A 22,926-nucleotide genomic window follows, 5' to 3' on the forward strand; every position below is an offset into this window, starting at 1 on the left:
ACAGGAGAGTAGCAGATACAGGAGGGGCTGTAGGGAGGAGGGCACATGCAGAAGGAGGGATTAGATGCAAAGGGAAACAGCGAAGGGGGGTGTGGGGTACAATAGGAGGAGAGTCAAGCAGGAGGAGGGAGGGTACAATTGTGTTTCGGAGTGGGGAACATGTGTGGGCTCCCCCCCCACCCACCCATCCACCCCATACACACTTACTCCACCCCTCTAGTTTTTCTCAAGGCTTTGAAAAGGCCCAACATTTAGTATAAAATGTAAGAATTAACAAGGAGGATGTGGTAAAATAATGCAGCTATACTCTAAATGTCTTTACCCGTGTCTACCCGTTGCACTTGAAAGAATATATTTCCATAAGTTAGATTTAGGGGGGGACGGGGCTAACTATCATTTGCAGAAATAAAGTAGAGCAGGCTTAATCAAATGGGTGCAAAATATGCCTCACTTCGAATAATATCGCCGTGCGTGATGTTTAATCGTCATGGAAACTAACTATCACGACAAACGCAACTTTTCCCTCGTATTCACGATCACCTAATAAATCTGTCAACCCCTGGGCCCTGTTGGCATCGCGTCATATCCATCATGCTAGCCGAAACAATAAATTGCCTTAAACTGCTGTAGTTTACCCTAGTAACCAGGCGGGGGCAGTGTCCTCAGATTCCGTTCTCCGATTAAGGGAAAGAAAAAGAAAGGGCTGCTCGCAGAGCCGCGGTAACCGGAAGTCCGACGTTTCTAGCACGAACGCGAAAACTCGATGCACATGGCTATGGCACTTGCCGGTCGGACTTTCTGAACAGAAGTGGATTATTTTTTTTTTCCGATCGCAGTTGGTTAAAAAGACCCCAGGATGAACCTCGTCTTGGTATGTATTAGTTTGATTAGAAAAAAAGCCGTTCGGAAGATCCTAGCTTGACCTCTTCACGTCGTTGTCTTATTTAATCGTTAGCGAATATTAGCAATATGCTAACATTAGCTATCAGGAGGAGAGCCAGTATGAAAGAACAAGTGTCTCAAGTATGTTTGCTAGAGAGGTTAGTTATGGCTTCAGCTGACACGTCAGCCTGTAACAAAAGATCATTAGTCTTCAGATGGGCTAGAGCATCTTTTAGTCGTCCAGGCAGTGAATGGTTTTACTGTCAGCTCTGTAGGGCAGCATTGCTCAGGAATACCTTGTTTTAACAATCCGTATTTTAGATATAGAATATTACACTTGAGTTGTATTATCTAATTATCTAAAAAAAATCCGTTTAAAAACAGATTTTTTCTTTACAGATAAGGGGGGGGGGCATTAGTCCATATGTGAATAATTGCCATGGACATAGAAGTGCAACTGCTCAAAGGAAGCAAAGGAAATAATTTTTTGACAGCACACGTTACACAAACAGACGTGTATATGAGAAATTCCAGAATGCACATCTCATATTAATTCAGTCTGTACTTGCTCGCATTTAGTCCCAAGTCTTGTTCTAGACGTCTTTGAAGTGCACTATGATAGTGTTTTGCTGTCCAGTAGTTTTATTGACAGTGGAACCATATTTTTTTTGTATCTATTAACCTTGAAGGTGGGCCACCTGTGCCTCCTCCTTGACGTATAGTACAGCGTGTTGTACATACCATTTCAAGGTAAATGAAAATGCATATTTCTATTTCTCTCCTCACTGACCTCTCTTTTTAGCCAAAATTGTTAAAATATCACCTGACATCATATGCATCCAAAAGGGAAAATGTTTTGGGGTTCCTGCGTTTCTTGGAAAACCTGAAAAATTTATAGACACGTTTTCTGGTCATTGCACGCCTGGAAATGGATAAAATTGACTGAATGTGCTGGAAAAATTATTGAGGTCATGGAAAAGGAAGTTAGGCTATTCGCTGAGATTTCATGTTTTTAGCTGCTGAGATGTCACATCAGTGTTTGAAGTTTAAGTTGCCGTTCAGTGACCAACTGGAAGTTAGTCTATTAAAGAGTCTGTTGAGGCTTCCACTGATAGTTAATGCTGAATAATATCTTTGGTGAGCAACAGCTGACATGTATATCCAAGCTGAAGTTATGGAAAATGTCCTGAAAATAGATTTCCTAAAAAATAGTGGGAACCGTTTTTTTGTTTGTACACCTTTGATTAGAGGAGTTGACTCTGTCAATGGGAGGAAAAAGACCAAGTTTTAACCCTTACTGCTGTTATTATTAGGTTTAGAAGAATGGTAAAGCATGTGCTGTCCTCGTTGCCTTTACATTGGGTGTACACGTATTCTCAAAACTGTAAATAAGTTTGCTTTTTTCCCTCCTTAAACACTGACATTATTTGAAAACATCCAACAGTGACATTGTGGCAGGTCTTAAATAACAACATCCATCCATTATCCAAACCGCTTACCCTGCGCTCAGGGTCGCGGGGATGCTGGAGCCTATCCCAGCAGTCATTGGGCAGCAGGTGGGGAGACACCCTGGACAGGCCGCCAGGCCATCACAGGGCTAAATCTCAAGTTGTTTGAATTTAAATTATTTAAAGTATTTAAAAATGTTCACCTACTTGCCAAAGTGGATATTAATGCTTTTACATAGAACTATTGATTTAATCTTATGGCACAAGTATTAAGTTTTATCTGTTCAGCTGGTGAGGAGAACTGGGTCAGCTGTGGCTGGAAATGTTGCGTAGAAAGGATGTAGTATAAATACTGTGCAGACTAATTCAGTGCTCCTCTGTAGCTATTAATGTGGTCAATACTGCCATATCCCTTAAAGCTGTATTGCTGCTTTCCTAATGTTTTTAGGACTTTGGACTGTTGTGAATTGCAATAATATGTTGGCTACTGTTCTACCATTATAGTTTCGGTAACATATTCACTGGTGTTTCTTCTTTTTATTTCTTCTCAGCCTTTACCGAGGTGAGCCAGGTTCTACTGACATGGTAATATTAAGTGAATAGCACTGGACAGCCTTGGACCACAGGAGACACAGAGGTTTCCAATGTCTGGTGAAGAAACTGGTTTGGGGTCTTTTGCCTCAGCACTGGCGGGGTATTTGGGAAAAGTCAGTTGAGCTCGTGTTTTCCTCTCACTTTTGTCACTTGTGCAAAGCTGGTTTTTGTTTTGATGATAATACTGTCCAATGCACAGTATCAGTCCAAATTCAGCATAAAAAAAAACCCCAAAAAAAACGGAAATCTTTGGTATTAAAAGGCGAAAGATTTTTTTTTTTTTGACATGGTAAAATCTATTGTATGAAGTCAAAGATTGTCACTGTGCTTCTGATTAAAAGCTTGTACTCCTTTGCTGTGTGTAGTTAATACTGTGATAACTGAGCCAAGGGGTCTGTTGACAAACATGGATTTTTGGATCCCCCCCATGTTTTGGAAAGGGACAGCGAGCCAGGAAAAATACTGTTCAGCTGCCATACATTGTATTGACAGCAATTTTAATTGTAAAATCCATGAGTCAATCCAAGAAATCAAGGCCTGGATTAAGTATCCAGAATGCAAATAGGAAATGTTAAAGAACTGTGTGAAAAGTCTGTGCCAATAGTGGCCAGGAAAAAGACAATGATATGTCATCACGTCCTGTGTGCTGCCTTGTCTATCCCTCCTCTCTGATACTCACGTCAACTCCACGTCACGTCTCACAGTTTTACTTAAACTGACTGGTATTAAATGGTATGCATCTATATTGGATTTAGAATGGATCAGAAGAGTCAAAAACATCATTAAAATTCTAAACATAGATTTCTTGGAAACAAAGCCAATCAACTTACCCTCCAAGTCTAGGCTATTTTCAACATAACTCTACTTAAGTTGCCTCATTTGTCTTTTTGCAGTATGGGTTATGGTTAATTATGAGAAAAAACATCTTGTTGTTCTTTGTCGTATTTGTTGTGATAATGCAAATGCACTGCTGTATTTCGGGCTGCACAATTAGTGTAAAATATGCATTAAGATTTTATCTTCCACAATTATTGATTGTGTAGCTGAAGTGTTTGTTTTGCATCGGAAAACCTTTTTAAATCAAGCACTTGCATTGTGGCCCCGTGTGTTAAATTGAGCACTTGCATTATGACCACAACGTATGCAACGTCCACCCACGTGACAAAAACCAAAGAAGATAGCATTTAACAAGTGGGATTGAGAAGGAGAAGCCCAACATAAAGCATTTTTGGAAAGATTTGGGGGTGGATCGGGCCAATGTTATATGCTGCAAATGTGAAATAAAGTAAAAACAATCCCGAAACCAAGACTAATATTTGTGATCACAGTATTCAGCAACATAATGATTATCAATTCTGGGTGTATTGAATACATGATTATTGAATATAAAAGAATTCTGCTGACGGGGGGTTAACTATTGCTAATAAGATATGACTGAAATGATAAGAGTTGGGGGGGGGGGGGTCAAAGAATGGAGGTGACCAGGCCTCAGTTGAACAGAAAAAAGAACTTGATTTTTTTTAAAAGCACTCGTTAAAATAGTCTCTATATAAGAATGAGTAAAAAATCATTTCTCAATCCCATTACGAAGTTTCCTGTCAGGCTTCTACCCAGGTCACAGTTTGTCGACAGTGTAGTTGATGGATACACGAGGGTCTCTGTGTTGATTACAGATGTTAATTAATTTTGTTTGTTTTTCAAAGGTTGAGGAAAGAGGCTCCTCACTGGAATCTTGCCCTTGGTGTGCCTCCAAGGGTTTGACCTCTACTCTGCAGTCCTACCGTATCACCCTGCATGAGTCCATCATCCTCTGTACAAACCGTTTGGTTAGTTGGTGTTACCCGCTGCCAATTACGCACAATCACACACATTGAAATAGCCAGTTTTAGTATCTTTTGCGTGCTCAAAGCCTTCCTTAATCTCCACGGTCACTTTCTCTCCCCTTCCTACACAGTGCCTGTTCCCTCTCGTCGACCGGCCTTTGGAACATGTCTTGGCCAGCCTGGTTCCAGTGGCACCTGACCGAAGTGGCAAAAGGAACAACACTCTGGAAGAAGAGAATAAAGAGCTTGTCGCACCCTCCCCAAAACGTATGCGGACAAATGGAGATAACAGTCCCGTGCTACAAGGTGTCGCTGACACACTGAACAGCAGAGTAGAGCTCACAGATTTTGAGATTGCTGGTAGCAGCCAGCCCACAGTGCCCAAGACAGAGACTGAAGAAACAAACGTGTATAACAATCCTGATTATCCCATTATAGAGTTGACGGAACAGGAATTGTTACAAAGTCGGCCAGTTGAAGCTGTAGCTGTTCTGGCAAAGGCTGCAGAGACTGCCATTTCTACACACAGTGTTACCTCATCAAAGGCAGTGTCTCCGATCAAGAAGGATGAGAGAGGAGATAGCCTTGTTCGCACATACTCAGACACTAGACCTGCCACTGTCGAGCCTACACTTCATACAGCGAGACACCTAAGCTGCTCATCAAAGGACACATTGAGCACAAATGGGGATATACCATTGGTCTCATCTCCTCACAATGCTCTCGGTACCCCCACAGTGACAGATAGGGAAGTGAGTGACATCAAAAATGGGCATGCAGAGAGCCCACCTGAGGTTTTGTGCAGCCCCCACGATCCAGACCCCAGTCAGTGCAGGTTACTGAACGAGGTGATCAATTCAGCCCAAATCAGCACTTTGTCCCAGCAGCCAGGGGAGACTGAACAGACGACTATCAACAGTCAGATGATCTCCTCATTCATAGAGGAAGTAAGGATTAAGTCAGAGCCAGGTGATGTGTCCCCAACTGGAATGAGCCACAACCTGGAGAAATGGCAAGACGATGTCCCATCCAAGCCGGTGATGACAACGACTATGTCAGATCAGCCAGAGGACTTTGTGTCTGTCCCGTCTCAGCTGTTCTGGAGAAATAACAACAACCTCTGCTGGCTGGACACGCTGCTAGTTGCTGTGGTGAATTGCCAGAGCCTGAGAAGTTCCAAACCTAAAGACGAGCCCCAGCACTCATCCGTGTGGCAACTAATCAGAAAATACGATGAGGTCTGTGGTACCGTCAAGGCACACCAGCAAACTTGTACAGGTAAGTTATGTAAGTCTTGTTTGCAGTGTGGGTCTTTTTTTGTTTTCATATCCATTAGACTTATGCGGGACACTTTTTTTTTTTTACATCATTGTTGACATTGTTTTGAGGAATGTTTAGAGCCCATGTTGCAAAACACAAATTTATATTAAGTGTTAAGAAAAGGGAACACGAGTCTCACTCGCTTACTCTTAGGTTACACAGGAGAGCTAACACGTCAGGCCAGGAATCCGCAGTCTGCACCATCTACAGGCCAGTGACCACTCTTTCAGTGATGAGGATGTGCACGTCCTTGATAGGGAGGAACGCTGGTTTGAACAGGGAGTCTATGTGAAGAGGGAACGACCATCCCTGAACCGGGGGGCTAAGAGTACATCTGTCACCATCTTCCAATGCTGTGATTGCAAATATTCCCAAATCCTCTGTGAATAGTACACATGGCCATTGAAATTCTAGTTAATAGTCACACCCATATGTGCATATGAAACTGGTTGTTGGTTTTGGTTGTTAAGCAACTATTATTTATAAGGGTGGTGATACCTGCAGTCAGTTTAGACTGAAGAGGTCACTTAGATGAGTGATGAAACGTTTCTGTCAATAAACATGTCCAGATGAACTGGTCCAACCTTCTTTCATTAACACTGAGGTGTCATTATTGAGGTGATCATTAGGTAGGACAGGGTCTGGTTTGACTAAAGGTCAGGGGTGTGCTGCTCGAGTGTAAGGGTGTTTGTCAACTATCCCAATATTATCCAAAAGCTACAAGAACACACATATCCAAACTAAAACGCATATCAAAACGAAACAAAAAAAATCCCTGTCCAAAGGGAAGGTACACCAACCAGGATGACTGTCGGAACCGCTGGTCTGCATGGGCTAGCAATTAGCCTAACCCGCCCCGCTTCCGTGTTCTGTCAAATTGCCTTTGGTGTTTCCTCCTCGGGCGCAGCTCCAAGCAGGGTCCGTGGGCCTACCGGACGAAGCAGACCAAGCTCTCCCAGTCAGACACTCTCGACACACCTCCCCGTACTCCACACGACATGAAAAACACCACAGTCAATGCCAGGTGAGGCCGCCCCCAGACCGCCCTCAGTGTTATTGGAACTGCCGGTCTGCATAGGCTAGCAGTTAGCTTAGCCTGCCCCGCTTCCGCGTCCAATCAGAACGCCCTCGGTGTTACTTCCTCGGGCACAGCTCTGGGCAAGGCCGTGGTCCCTTGGCCCAAAGGATGCAGCAGACCAAGCTCTCCCAGCCGATCCAGCGCCAGCTCTCCCAGCCATTAACCGAAGACAAAACTTAGATGCAGACGTGGACAAAGACACCGCATGGACGGTACTGGGTGAGGCCGCTGCAAATGTGAATTCGCGCCGCCATCTTCCCACACCGGTACTGGGTGTACCGGTTTTAACCCGTTTATTTGTTTCAGGGTGGATCTTGTTCTTTCTATTGTTTTTCATGTCACTTAGTTAAGAATGAGCAGACCAATGGAACTATTTTGTTAATTTTTTTTTTTTTTTGTAGATGGTGTTGTGAGGGTGTCTAACCAAGTGCTGCAAAAGGCTTACTCAGACCTGGAGAATCTCAGGATGTCCATTTTCAAACTAATGCAGCCAAAACTTCGGTGTCATCTGGGTAAGATTATTCACTCCAGAACAATGTACAATACTTGTCTTCATATGATAGGTTCTCAGTTTGGCAGAATTCAGGCTTCATCTTGGAAGCGGTGAGTCAGTGAAGACTGACCTTGCCTGCGACCTCAGTTGGACTGGGTTATTTACCATCGAAAGTGTTTTGTGTTTGAGTGCAAGAATGTGTAGCGTTCTAGTGTTACTAGCCTGCCCATAGATTTCAGCTTGACTATAGGTCCTGAGTCAGGGCGTATATTCAAACTGAAATCTATGGGCAGGTTAGTGGTGTAGATGAAGTCTGGGCAGTAACAAGCTTATTACCGTAGTTCCCGGACTATAAGTCGCTGTTTTGGGGGTATTTTTGTTGGTTTTTTGGGGGGTTTTTTGCACTGGTTGGTCCTGCGACTTATATTTCCAAGTGACTTTTTCAGTATGACTTTGTTGGACGAATACACTGCAATTCAACTATGGCCGCTAGATGGCACTGTTTAATCTTGTGACTCAATTGAAAATACTGTACCACCATATAAATGTGGCTTACACGCCGAAGCGACTTGTTTTTTGCTGAATGCGACTTGTAGTCCAGGAACTACGGTACATATTTCACAATAACACAACTATCGTTTTTGCAAATGCTGCTGCTGAATTTAATTCTTGATGAGGTTGATTTTGATGTACTTTTATTAACTTGATTAAATGCCAACAGATAATCATGAAGCTGATAGAAACTTTCCACATCGTAGGCCTGACTCAGAACTGTACTAACCAGTAGTAACTTATATGTAGGGATGCATCGATATCGATACCTATACCAGTATCGGGTATCGGTCAAATACTGCCCTCATGTACTAGTACTCATACTTGTAACAATTCTCTGATACAACCCCACCCGATACACGACTACACAATTCCTGCTGAAATTTTGAAAAGTGAGTGCTGCCTAATATGCACATAGTGACAGTAATGTAGAGCGGCATGGAGGCGCACTGGTTAGCACAGTCGCCTCACAGCAAGAAGATCCTGGGTTCGAGCCCCGGGGTAGTCCAACCTTGGAGGTCGTCCCGATTCGTCCCCTGTGTGGAGTTTGCATGTTCTCCCCGTGTCTGCGTGGATTTCCTCCGGGTGCTCCGGTTTTCTCCCACAGTCCAGAGACATGTAGGTCAGGGGAATCTACCATACTAAATTGTTCCTAGGTGTGAATGTGTGTGGGTGTTGGCCCTGTGATGGACTGGCGGCCTGTCCAGGGTGTCTCCCCGCCTGCCGCCCAATGACTGCTGGGATAGGCTCCAGCATCCCCCGCGACCCTGAGAGCAGGATAAGCGGTTTGGATAATGGATGGAGTGGTGCCATTTTTTGTATTCCATATGGGGAGAGGAGGAGATGGAGCCAGATAAGATGACGCGGATCGACGGCTGAGAAGCAGATGAACACGATGTGTCATTTGTCCATACAGAGTGAGAAATGACAAAGTTACAAGCATGTGTATCTTGGATGAGCACGGACAGCCCAGCCTAGTTGGTGGAGCAGAAGAAGGAAAAAAAGCACTTTGCCCTGCCTGCGTGACATACCGCATACGTGCCTGGCACTAACATATATGCCATACTTTCTGTTGTTCTGCTACAGTCGTATGTATTACTGAAACCCACTGAATATGTTGCAGGTCATATTTAAGTGCAATGTGTGACAGTGCCCTGTTTGTTCAGTTGAATGTTATAATCTCAGCAACAGCATCATGTTGTGTATTTAACTTGTTACTGTCCGAAAGTGAGGAACATCTCATGGAAAAAAAAAACATGTTCTCAAAGTCATTGTTAGAATTGTAGTGTTATTATTAAGTACTCATATCGGTACTTGGTATCAGCAAGTGCTCAAATCTAAGTACTTGTATTGTACTTGGTCTGAAAAAAGTGGTATCGGTGCATCTCTACTTTTATGCAAACAACTCGGAGTATAAGGAAATGAAATGTTTTTGTCTACTCAACAATATGGTTTTCTAATTCAAGTTGAGCTGCGTTTCTTACTGTTTTATATCAGTTAGTTTTAGTTTGGCACACATATCGTTAGATTCATTTGTTGAGCATCGTCCCTTCGTCTTCACGAAATTGCCCTTTTTTCCCCCCCGAGAGCACCGAAACAGTTGAGCAGAATGCAACAGCTTGGGGGCGCCTCCGTAGCCGAATGGTTAGAGTGCATACCACATGGAGACATGGTCGCAACCGCTGCCGGTTCGTTTCCGGCCGGTGACCTTTGTTGCATGTCTTACCCCTCTCTCTGTCCCCATTTCTTGTCTGCCTATTCGCTATCACTGTCAAGTGAATGTGAAAATGGCCAAAAAATAATCTTGAGAATCCGACAGCTTCACAGAGGAACTGAGGCAGTTCAGGTTTTTCTCTCGCTCGTACAGCGTCCTAGTGAGAGATGATGAATCTGGACTCTGTTCTTGATCATCCAACCATGCCAGGTGTATATGAAGCGACAGGTCTTGATGCAGGGAGATGGACAGGCCGAAACATGGCTGCAGTGGCAAATCTAATGGCCGCCTTGGTCAACACATGTGGTTTTGACGTTGCTGCATATTTGTGTTTCAGGTCAACAAGAAACGCCTGTGTTCGCAATGCCACTCTTACTAGTAAGTGACTCTTGGGCTGAGCCTCTCTTCCAGCTGACTTATCGCTGGGAGTTTGAGTGTGGGAACTGCAAAAGCACCACCAACGTCAAGTAAGTATGTTGTGAAAATATACATTTTTATTTGCTTGCTTGAGCCTTTTGCCGTGAAGCTTTTTGAAATTTCTTTCCCATTTTCTTTAGGCTTTTAAAGGGTTATAAGCTTTGCCTTATTAAGAAAAAAAAAACTTCACTGTGCTAGAGATTTAAAACACCAGGAAAGTATTCATGTTGGTGAGAAATCTATCAATACTGACGGTGGATGAGGACTCACACTGGTCTACTGATGAGAGTAAAGAGAAATTGCTTTAAGGAAAAGGATTAGTTAAAAGAAAACAAATTGATTTATTCACTTTACTCATAGTCAGTGAGCTTTTCCTTCCTCTCCAAGAATGTAAGATCAGAATGTCCATAAAAGGGCCAATGAGCAGAAACTTCTGATATATCCCCACTGATGTCCTGAAAACCCTAATTTTATTGGTCTGGGTAACGAAATAATCAGACATGCTGACTAAGCTATTCAACATACACTGTCACTTACATAGGTTCACTTGCTCATTAACGCAAATCACCAAACAGTGAATCGTGTCTGCAGCGCCATTTAGAAAGCATGCAGACTTAGAGCTTCAGATATTGTTTGGCCAAACATTAGCATGGGGAAGATGCATGATATAGGCAACTTGGATCATGGGATGATTGTTGGCACCAGATGTGGTGGTTCCAGCATCTGAGAAAACTGCTGACTTCCTGGGATGTTCACACTACAGTCTAGAGTTTGTGGAGAGTGGTTCAGAAAGTGGATTGGCTACAACAGCAGAAGGATACGTCGAGTTCCACTCCTGTCAGCCAAGAAAAGGAAGATGAGCTACAACAGACATGGGATCACCAAAACTGGATGATTGAAGATTGGGAAAATGTCACCTAATCGATTTTGGCTGCGGCATGCAGATTGTAGGTTAAGAATGCCATAAATGGTATGAATTCATGAATCCATCCTGCCTCATGTCAACGCTACAGGCTGGTGGTGGTGGTGTAGTGGTGTTGGGAATGTTTTCTTGGCACACATTAGGCCCCTTAAAATTAGTTGGGCATAATTTGAATGCCACAGTTTACCTGAGCATTGCTGCTGACCATTTGAATCCTGTTATGGCCACAGTCACTCATTTTCCAATGGCTGCTTCCAGCAAGATAATGTGTCATGTTCCAAAGCATGCATCATCTCAATATAGTTCCATAAGTATGACAGTGACTTACACCGACCAGCCAAAACATTAAAACCACTGACGGGTGAAGTGATGAAGACTAGCCTGTCTGGTCTGATCCCACAGATGAGCTACTGTAGCCCAAATTGCTGAAAAATATAATGCTGGCTGTGATAGACAGGTGTTAGAACACACCATGGATCGCAGCTTGCTGCGTATGGGGCGGCATAGGAGCAGACCAGTCAAGAGTCCCTTGATTAGCCCTGTCCACAGCCAAAAGCGCCTACAATGGGCACGTGAGTGTCAGAACTGGACCATGGAGCAATGGAAGAAGGTGGCCTGGTCTGATGAATCACGTTTTCCTTTACATCATGTGGACGGCTGGGTGTGTGTACATCGTTTACCTAGGGAAGAGATGGCACCAGGATGAAATATGGGAAGAAGGCGAGCTGACGGAGGCAGTGTGATGCTCTGGGCAGTGTTCTGCTGGGAAACTTTGGGTGCTGGCATTCATGTGGATGTAACTTTGACACGTGCCACCTACCTAAACATTGTTGTAGACCAAGTACACCCCTTCATAGCAGTAGTATTCCCTGATGGCAGTGGCCTCTTTCAAGCAGGGTAATGCGCCCTGCCACACTGCAAAAAATTTTAAGGAATGGTTTGAGGAACATGGCAAAGAGTTCAAGGTGTTGCCCTGGCCTCCAAATTCCCCAGATCTCAATCTGATCGAGCATCTGTGGGATGTGCTGGCAAAACAAGTCCGATCTATGGAGGCCCCACCTCACAATTTACAGGTCTTAAAGGATCTGCTGCTATTGTCTTGGTACCTGATACCAAAGGATACCTCCGGAGGGCTTGTGGAGTCCATGCCTTGATGGATCGGAGCCGTTTTGGCGGCACAAGGGGGACCTACACAATATTAGGCAGGTGGTTTTAATGTTTTGTAAGTGTACTCGAATAGCGTGCGAAGTCCCCAGATCTAAATCCAGCAGAGCACCTTTGGGATATGGAATGGAAGGTTCGACGGATCTAAATGGTAAATGGACTGTATTTATATAGTGCTGTTCTAGTCTACCGACCACTCAAAGCACTCTACAATCTATGCCTCACATTCACCTACACGCACATATTCATATACTGATGGCGGAGGCTGACATGCAAGACACCATCCTGCTCATTGGGAGCAGTTAGACTTTCGGTGTCTTACTCAAGGACACTTCAACACGCTCTCTAGAGGAGCTGGGGGATTGAACCAGCGACTTTCTGATTGGTCGACGACCCGCTCTACCTCCTGACCTGCTGCCCCATTGTTATCTTAAGACACCGTGGGATGCTATCACATCAGCATGACCTGAAATCCTTAAGGAATGTTTCCATCACCTTATTGAATCCATTCCATGAAGAATTCAGGCTGTTCTGGGGGGGAAAGCGGGTCCTACCCGGTACTAGAATGTACTTAGGAAAGGTGGCTGCTTGCTCTATGTCCTAGTGAAAGGAAAGCTCTCCATTGTGACACATGGAACCTTACGCCCATCATTTCGAATGACTGTTGGGGGGAAAATTGAAGACTTCTGGATCTTTTTTATTTGAAATTTCTCCTTAGTATGGAGCTGTGCCACACTTACATATTTTAGGGTTCTCCTGCCAGTTTGCTAAGGATAAGTGGGAACATTCCCATTTGTTTCTGAGATGCATTTTCATTGTTTGCAGGCTGAACACATACCTAAATGACTTTAGACTCGCTGTTAGAAATACATTTATTGGCCGAAATATAAAACTCGCCTCTGCCGATTAGAAAACGCTTCCTCTTTCAGACAAAGCGTTAATTGGAAGTGTTGCATTATAATTGCAAAAGTTTAATATACATGGATTCCACAGCTGGTTTGAGTGGCTTTAGGTTTTGATTATTTCCAAGGGTGGGGGTGTGTTTGAATATTGAATTAGGGAGTTTGTCAAACGTAACACTGGCTTAATCCAAAATTGGAAATCTGATCACTGCTGCACTAACAAACGCAATTAGCTTTATGATAGCAATTAAGACGCCCCTTTCCCTCGCTACCATTTAGTATGGTCTCTGCTGGACCCACTTGGAAAGAATGACGTTAGGGTTATTTGAGATGAGTTGGGTTGCCTTGTTAAGGTCATTACCTGATGGTTAGCAGTATGGTATGGCTTACCTTGTAGACACGATTGTGCAGGCCACCTCTGACCTGTTGTGGGACAGAGGCAAATACAAGTTTATGGAGTGAGATGCTGCCCTTGCTCTCCAATAATCGCACAACTTAAAGTGGAAACATGTTGAGCTGAGTGCACGTCGACACATTGAAGTTGTATCATCCCACCCACTATGAAATAAAAGTCCAAGCTGTAGTCCCATACATTGTCCATTTTGGTGTCTTTAATTTTCCAAGAATGCCTCACTGCCTCACTTAAAATGCCACAGAAGTATGCAGTTGATTATTCCAGGAGGAGGTGAAAGAGGGTAATGTCTTTTTTTTTTTTTTTTGGTCCAGAGGACCAGTATGGGGGGAAATCATAACGGCAATATTATGCTGGAGCAAATATCCCTCTCATTCCTCATTTGAAAGTGCTTGACTTATGGAAAACTATGCCAGTGCTAAATATATTCTTCTTTCTCACCCTTTTTAGAGTTGAAAAAACTCTTCCCTCTTTCACAAATATTTTACCTGATTGGCATCCACTTCACGCCACTCATCGTGCCCCCTGCAACTCGTGCAAGAAGAAGAATCAGACCAGGACTATGGTGCTGGAGAGGTGAGACTCAAACCACTCATTACATGAGTGATGAATTCTGTGTGTGAACAAGTCTCAGGTCTATAAAGTAGTTTCTACATTTGCTTTGAATATAATGGAGGGGAGGGAGTATGTGCGTGGTCGCACGTGTGTGTTTTTTTGGGGGGGGGGTGTCTGTCCGTGGCTAATCTCGAAAACTACTGGGGGGGGGGGGTTCCATGGCTAATCTTGCAGATTACTGGACCTGTCAGCCAAAACTGTTTTGTGCACAGTAACGACTATAATGAAGAACCTCTCGTGGTTGCGGTGATTAAAAACCATTTGTTCTCGCTATCGCTGCTCCCTCTCTCCATTCACGCTCAAGCTCACTTGACCAGCGCCGCTTTCTGTCGCTGCCCGATCTGAGTCAACCGTGTGCATGCGCAACTCACAGCCATGCGGAGGTACCGTGGTCTCCAATGTTAAAACTCTGCTATAAAAATACAATGTCAAGAGTAGGAATAATCACCGTCATGGCTGGAAATCATCTCAGTAGCATCAATGACACATTTCCCATGGCTGACTTATGTTTTCCTACCGTTGCTGTGCACATGCGAGACTCACATCTACAGTTGAGTCAAAACATGTGTTCGGGTACGAGTCTTGAAAGTAAACGGGAAGGCGATCGTTTTTCGCAAGCCAGCAAATCATTCACTGTTGACCTCAGCATGGGAGAACTGGAGGGACACTGGATGAACCAAAAATAATTCGCCTTATTCACCTTGTTGCGACGCAGAAGTGCCATATACACCAGTGTTAAAACTCCGCTATAAAAATACAATTTCAAGAGTAGGATTAATCAGTCACAGCTGGAAATCCCCTTAGTAGCTACAATAAGACATTTCCCATGGCTGAGCTGTGTTTTCTTACCATTGTTTTATGAATGAAAGTCAATCAGCACAGCGGCCATTCACCTTCATTCATTTTATATCATGAAAACCATGACGGTTAAACACATTTGAAGTCTTTAATAAGGGCTTTGAAATTCTGATCTCTGTCATTTCATGCCAGACTTGGTCGCTATACTGCGAGGGTCCATCTAGGATGCTGCACATCCACAGACTGACAGGCAAAACGTTTTTATTCGGTAGATTTTTTTAGCTTGAGCGCTGCATAAAAAGAAATTTCCATATTTCCCGTTCAATCGACTTTGGCACTACGTAAAAGTCTGATAATGGCAGGAAAAACACGTCTGTGTGTGTATCTCCCTTCTCCCAATAGGCAAAAAGGTTTGCCTCCACGTTCGAACACCGGTGAAGAGGAGATATGTACGCCTGGGGATAGCTGCCCTCTACTGAGTGCACTCCTCTAGTTGTTTTACTATTATTGGGGATATCCCCAATAATAGTGGCCAATACATGTTATGTTCATATATAACATATGTATTGTTATAGCCTGACACACAAAGCTTTAGCCTAACTGAAAGCTTCATTCCCATGGGCAGAAAAAAAATAACTTCAGTTTATTGGTTTGTTTTTGTTATCAAGTATTAGGGATATATGAATTGATATTTACTTGACTGCGAATGAAATTTATGTATTGCTTGAGGCAGACACAAAGATAAAGCTTAACTGAATTTGGTATAAATGCTCTAAGCATCATAATTTTAATTTATTTTGGCAGAAAAAAAAACAATTTTTAAATTCAGTGAAGGTCTTGCACTTAAAAACCTTTAGCTACTGTTTTGTTGACCAAGCCTATCATGTACCAACTTTCACCATTGTTGTTAGACTTGAAGTACATATCTATTTTTTTACAGTTTGAATTTAAATGTGGGCAGCACGGTGGCGCAGTGGTTAGCGCGGTCACCTCACAGCAAGAAGGTCCTGGGTTCGAGCCCCGAGGTAGTCCAAACTTGGGGGTCGTCCCAGGTCATCGTCTGTGTGGGGTTTGCATGTTCTTCCTGTGTCTGCGTGGGTTTCCTCCGGGTGCTCCGGTCTCCTCCCACAGTCCAAAGACATGTAGGTCAGGTGAATCGGCCGTACTAAATTATCCCTAGGTATGAATGTGTGTGTGTGTGTGTGTGTGTGTGTGTGTGTGTGTGTGTGTGTGTGTGTGTGTGTGTGTGTGTGTCAGCCCGGTGATGGACTGGCGGCCTGTCCAGAGTGTCTCCCCACCTGCCACCCAATGACTGCTGGGATAGGCTCCAGCATCCCCGCAACCCTGCGTAGGATAAGCGGTTTGGATAATGGATGGATAGATGGAATTAAAACGTTACTTTTATGAGCGTCACCAGTCATAATAATGGTACCTCTAAAGACCGCAGCGCCTGTCCACAAAGCAATAATTGTATTGGGGGGGGACAAAGAGCATTAAAAATGGCTCCTTAAATTTCTATCATAGTTCCCTTACCAACACACTTAACTCATTTGCCGATATAATACATATCACGCAGACACACGTACATACTGGATGCTTACCAACTCACTCTTCACAAATTTTCCTATTTGATTTCATCATTTGAATAAAATGAAGAGGTATGAAATAAATTATTGTTTCTAACTTTATCCCATGTCTGAAAAAATAAAACTTTGAGTTATTTAATAGTGTTACACTCACCTAACACACACTCAGACAAAATGAAAATGGGATGTGTTGCGTTATAGCTTTCGTGTCTATTATTTACTGAAAATCTTGATGCTTGACTATGACCTTAACCAGTTGTGACTGTCTTCTGCAGGGTGCCGGCAGTACTAGTGCTTCACTTTATGGAGGGGCTGCCGGACAACGACGTCAGAATCTACTCCTTCAACTTCCAGGGAAGACGGTATTCGGTCACCACCGTCATACAGTTTGATCAACAGCTCAAGCACTTTGTCACATGGATCCGTAAATCTAATGGTCGGTATACAGAAGAGATCATTATCTTGGCATTAGCTGCTCTTTTTTCTTTATAGCTGATCATTAGAGTCTGATTATAATACTATTAAGATTTTTCTTAAGTAGATGAACGTGATTACTTCTTGTACGTTATGTGAGTTGTTTAATAATATCGTATGCCTATTCCTCACAGGATCATGGCTGGAATTTGATGACTTAAAGCACCCGGCCTGTGCCACCCATACAAAGCTTCCAGTTCCTGCTCAGGACATGCACATTGTCTTCTGGGAAATGGAAACGAACGAGCAGCGCCATGTATGTTCTCCGACAACCACAGTGCCGGACCCACCCCCACCCGAGAATGAATTGAACTGTCAGTTCAGCAAAAAATTAGGAACAGATGAACCACTTGTTCTCTCACCAGACCAGTCCCCTCTCATCTCGCACAGCGATACAGATATCGTCAGCACTCTGGCGGTGTCGGACGAGGTCGTGGACACAACCGTGACGGCAGGCGTCAACACATCCATAGGTTGCAATACGCTGCTCGAAATGTTTGAGGGCCTCACCCACAACGATACTGTTACACTAACACTGGTAGAGGTCAAAGTAGGCTCAGAAGGGAGGCCTTTGGCTGATAGTAAACAAACTCTTGATTTGAGTCCTACCAACAATGAGTCTTCCATTGTACCAGATACTTCCTCAACTGTAATAACTAGCAAGACGCCTTATGATGATGCCTTAGGTGATCCCTCTTTGTCTGTATCCGAAATAGTGGATGGCTCACCCAGCAATCCTACATTTGCTCCCATTCCCAGGAGAGGAAGAACACAAAGAAAAGAAGAAAAGCAAACAACACAAAAGGGAAAAAAGGCACTGGAGAAGGCAGCCCCCGTTTCATCAGAAAACGTGACTGTCAAGCAGTCAAAAACGAAATTTCCTGCACTGGTGAGTGGTACCATTCAAGCTTACAATGCACCACCTGTTGAAATTGCTCAGCAGGCCTCTTCTGTGTCTTCTACCAAACCGTCACAACCTCCAGTCTCTCCCAAGAGTCCTAAGCCACAGCCATCCATTGACCCTAGTATACACTGCACATTACTGTTGGACAGAGGTCCTCCTCCCCAAGTCCACTCATCTGTCGCCAAGCTTTCTCCTACCCCCAACACTGTGTCCTATGTCAAACCCATCATTCCCACCCACTCAACACCAAATCTGGTGAAGAGAAAGCCACCCTCTGTGGGACAATTTCCAAAAACCCAACTGAGGAGAGAAGACTGCGAGGCCTTACCGCTGAAAACTGCAGAGATGTATGGTGCGTTCAGTTCAGCAAGCAAAAGGACCTCAACTCCTCCTTGTGCTTCATCTCTCTCCCAGTTGCCTCTGAAGGCCCTCTGCACCAGCAAATCAAAGGTGTCTAAGCCTGATGCAGCCATGTCCCACTCCCAAGTGAAAACATCACTTCCTCCCTTTGGAGCGAAGGAGGTCCCTAAAATACCCCCCTCCAATAAACACAACAGCGTCTCCTCAAAGGTTCCTCCCTCTCTCAGCGATACCGAAGCTCTCCGGCACAAGCTCTTAAAGAAACTGAAGATGAAGAAGAAAAAGCTCAACAAGCTAAATAAGCTACTGAGTCACCAGAAGGCCAGACCTGATAGTACTGAGCTGAACTCCCCCAATTACGATACCTCCAGTATCTATGGCAGCTCCACTTACGACGAACTGTTTACCGACTTTCTGTCACCAGCAACAACAACCAGCAACCTATCGCCAGACAGCACCAGCTTACTTGAGATGCTCACCAATGGCCAAGAAAGTTGCGAGAACTGGGGCTATGGAGGGCGCACCGATGGTGTGACATCTCAGGTGAACGTGGATGGCTCTTTGAAAACCGAAGACAATTTCCTGGAGGACTTTATTTCTGGAGTCGCCGCTCAGCAACAGACTGAGACAGAGAGAGAAGCACTCAGTGGGCTTGACCTTTTCTTTTAGAGTATAGAACGAATGAACTGGTAAGGTGTAAACACAAATTCGCATGTGCTGTCCTTGGCGCTATGGAGGGAATTATGCAATTTTGACTTATTATGAAGAAGGCCCACTTCATCTGCCAGTCAGATTTGAAAGGTCAGAGCAGCAGAATTCGGTCCAAAATGCAGTTTGCAAGCCTAATGCACAGATAAATTGCTGCAGTATCATATCAAATAGAGAACACCTTCATAAGAAGCCCCCCTCTGATTGACTGTTGACCTCAGTCATGCAATTTGTTTAGTTAATTCTGTTTTTTCCGGAATACAGTCGGTATTTAGTTAATTACTGTGTTGAGACATCATATTCGAAGGTTAATTCAATAGAGTCAGCACTTGGCTGAAACCTTAAAGGTTACTGTCATTCTAAAAACGTGTTGAGCAGTTTTTTTGTTTTTATAGATTTTGTCTTTTTAGAAACTGCTTGATGTGCGAAACTCTAAAGAATCGTCTTCTTCGAGGTTTTCCCCTGTTTTTCTGGGGTCACTACAGCCGATTTCACGGTTTCCATCAGGACCCTGCGAGGGCACAGCACCAATGCTGACCGTTGTTAATTGTGTAAAATTCTAAAGAATAAAGCGAGAATTTTAAATGTGATTGAATAAATCAGAATTGCCCTCGCGTGCTTGAATGTATATAACATTTTCATTGTACAAAACGTGAGGGTATTTTTTAAGTCTTGCAACTGAGTCATAATAAATACTACTTAAAAAACCGTGGTTGTGGTCTATTTTCACAAGATGAAATTAAACACTTCCTGATAGCAATGGTATTAAGTATTTAGAGGTGGGAAGAGCAAAAACTAGGACTTTGTGTTTTACGATGCTTTGATTCGAAGAAGTGCTTGTTGGGAAAATAAAAGTTTACTCAAAAAATACCTCAGGTACCGGGGTACTTTTGAAGGGCATACGTTTTGTGCGAAAGCCAAAATCGTTTCACTTCATTTTAATTTGTTGAGTTAATTTATTAAGTTATTTTTCTTGGCAACTGAAAATATTGTAATGGTTTAACAGCAGCCCAGTGTCTGGGTTGTCCCCGATAAACTGGGAGCGAAGACGCTGAAATGTCAAGTGGTGCAGGTCAATAATGGTTGTGTTGTTAATAGCATCCTTTATTTTACTATTTAGCTAATTGATACTAGTTGGAAGTGTCGGTGTGTTTAACAAGGACATGCGTCGATACAAAGCACTATTGCAAAAAGGGTACTGTGGTGGGAGATCGGGCTCGTAATTGAGTCCAAGAAATCACGGCTTGTATTTGTGTGAAGTGGACTCAGGCCACGTGTCCACCATACACCTGAAAGAAGTACTTCCTGTATTTTAGCATTTTCCATGGAGTGATCAACCCAAGCCAGTGCATTCTTAGTGCCGGTCCCAAGCCTGGATAAATGGGGAGGGTTGTGTCAGGAAGGGCATCCGGCATAAAATCTTTGCCAAATCAAAGATGCGGATCATTCAAGACTAAGGGTGATGTGCAGAACTGTAGCAACTACAGAGGTATGAAGTTGATCAGCCACAGCATGAAGATGTGGGAAAGAGTAACAGAAGCTAGGTTAAGAGGAGAGGTGATGATTAGCGAGCAGCAGTATGGTTTCATGCCATGAAAGAGCACCACAGATGTGATGTTTGCTTTGAGAATGATGATGGAGAAGTATAGAGAAGGCCAGAAGGAGTTACATTGTGCCTTTGTGGATTTAGAGAAAGCATATGACAGGGTGCTGAGAGAGGAGGTGTGGTATTGTATGAGGGAGCCAGGAGTTGCAGAGAAATATGTAGGAGTGGTGCAGGATATGTATGAGGGAAGTGTGACAGTGGTGAGGTGTGCGGTTGGAATGACAGATGGGTTGAAGGTGGAGGTGGGATTACATCAAGGATCGGCTCTGAGCCCTTTCTTGTTTGCATGGTGATGGACAGGTTGACGGACAAGATCAGACAGGAGTCTCCATGGACTATGATGTTTGCAGATGACATTGTGATCTGTAGTGGGAGTAGGGTGCAGGTTGAGGAGAGCCTGGAGAGGTGGAGGTATGCACTAGAGAGAAGAGGAATGAAAGTCAGTAGGAGCAAGAAGGAATACATATGCGTGAACGAGAGGGAGGAGAGCAGAATGGTGAGGATGCAAGGAGTGGAGGTGATGAAGGTGGATGAGTTTAAATACTTGGGGTAAACTGTTCAAAGTAACGGGGCATGCAGAAGAGAGGTGAAGAAGAGGATGCAGGCAGGGTGGAGTGGCTTGCAACAGAAGGGTACCAGCAAGAGTTAAAGGGAAGGTTTACAAGATGGTTGTGAGACCAGCTATGTTGTATGGTTTGGAGACATTGGCACTGATGAAAAGACAGGAGGTGGAGCTGGAGGTGGCAGAGTTGAAAATGCTAAGATTTTCATTGGGAGTGATGAAGAAGGACAGGATTAGGAACGAGTATATTAAAGGGACAGCTCAGGTTGGACGGTTTGGAGACAAAGCAAGAGAGGCAAGATTGAGATGATTTGGACGTGTGGAGGAGAGATACTGGGTATATTGGGAGAAGGAGGCTGAATATGGAGCTGCCAGGGAAGAGGAAAAGAGGAAGGCCAAAGAGGAGGTTTATGGATGTGGTGAGGGAGGACATGCAGGTGGCTGGTGTGACAGGAAGATGCAGAGGACAGGAAGAAATGGAAACGGATGATCCACTGTGTCGACCCCTAACGGGAGCAGCCAAAAGTAGTAGTAGTAGTAGTATGGAGTGGTCAACCCAATACCAGGGACCTGACCCCTTATGATACATATAGTCTAATACCATGAGGCCTTCGCCTTGTCCAAAGCTGGAACAACCCATGTTATGAAACCTAGATCTACTCTGCCAACGCCAAAAGAGCCAAAGAAGAATGAAAACGACTCAATGAATAGTGTTGATAGCAGAAAATCTCTTTGACATTTTTCATCATCATCATCAGCGTCATGGAGACGATCACTATGAATAATGAGACAGCAGGAAGAATGCTCCGTCGTAAATCTTACCCCCCGCACATGTGAGCGCAGGAAGCCCTGCGGTCCATAAAGCCTTTGTAAATGTGCAAAAAATAAAGTCATGTAAAGTCCAACTAACGACCAGTTTCACATGCAAATAATGGTCGCACCCGTAGCCGCACATGAAACTGATAGCCGGTTTCGGTCGTGATGCCACTGTATGGTTTGTAAGGGTGGGGACACCTGCAGTCAGTTGAGACTGAATAGGTCACTTAGTTGAGTGATGAAACGTTTCTGTCAGTAGAATTTGTGTCCTGATGAAGTGATTCAACTGCCTTTGATTTTCTTCCCTGGATTATCGAGCATGCATCAAGACATACGTCATGGTTTGTGAAGGCTTAAACCAGTGTCCCACTGGACTGTGTTGATGCCCAGCGAAATGCTTCCATAAAGCATGGATGGATTATGAGACTAAAGCCCCCCCCCCACACACACCCCTAGTACAGGAATACTCAGTTAACAAAAGTCAACAGAACATTAACAAAATACACACATCTCAACCACAAGTATGAGATCAGTTAAAGTCACCTGTAATATCAACAGACAGCCGCTGTTACAGACACAAATGACTGAGTCCTCGATAACAGCGACTTCATTTCATGCAGAGAATTTGGCTTAGGGCCTCCCCTGACCCCTGACCCCCTGGGCCTGTAGGCCCGTTTCTTAACACTGAGGCAACCAGGGGTGCTTTTCTTGTCAAATGATGCCTAACAACATATTAATGCTCATGCCGGGGTGTGAATCCAACTGTCAGACACACG

The 22,926-nt window shown here is 43.9% G+C and overlaps 1 protein-coding gene across 3 annotated transcripts; it reads left to right on the top strand.

The window, feature by feature from the left end:
• The first annotated feature begins 741 nt into the window (after positions 1–741).
• On the top strand, positions 742–19,854 carry uspl1 (ubiquitin specific peptidase like 1). 3 transcript variants are annotated; one of them, XM_056284397.1, is made up of 10 exons: positions 742–871; positions 1,572–1,632; positions 2,882–3,037; positions 4,628–4,750; positions 4,879–6,025; positions 7,547–7,657; positions 10,242–10,371; positions 14,172–14,297; positions 16,996–17,156; positions 17,329–19,854. In XM_056284397.1, the coding sequence occupies exons 3-10, from the start codon at positions 2,975–2,977 to the stop codon at positions 19,125–19,127; spliced, it is 3,660 nt and encodes a 1,219-aa protein (XP_056140372.1). In that variant the 5' UTR covers positions 742–871; positions 1,572–1,632; positions 2,882–2,974; the 3' UTR covers positions 19,128–19,854. The 3 variants fall into 3 exon arrangements, with proteins under 3 accessions (XP_056140372.1, XP_056140374.1, XP_056140373.1); XM_056284398.1 differs by lacking the exon at positions 1,572–1,632 and having other exon boundaries at positions 752–871; XM_056284399.1 differs by lacking the exons at positions 1,572–1,632; positions 2,882–3,037 and having other exon boundaries at positions 748–871.
• The last annotated feature ends 3,072 nt before the right edge of the window (positions 19,855–22,926 follow it).

This window comes from Lampris incognitus, chromosome 8 (assembly GCF_029633865.1).
Source record: "Lampris incognitus isolate fLamInc1 chromosome 8, fLamInc1.hap2, whole genome shotgun sequence".
Lineage (NCBI taxonomy): Eukaryota > Metazoa > Chordata > Actinopteri > Lampriformes > Lampridae > Lampris > Lampris incognitus.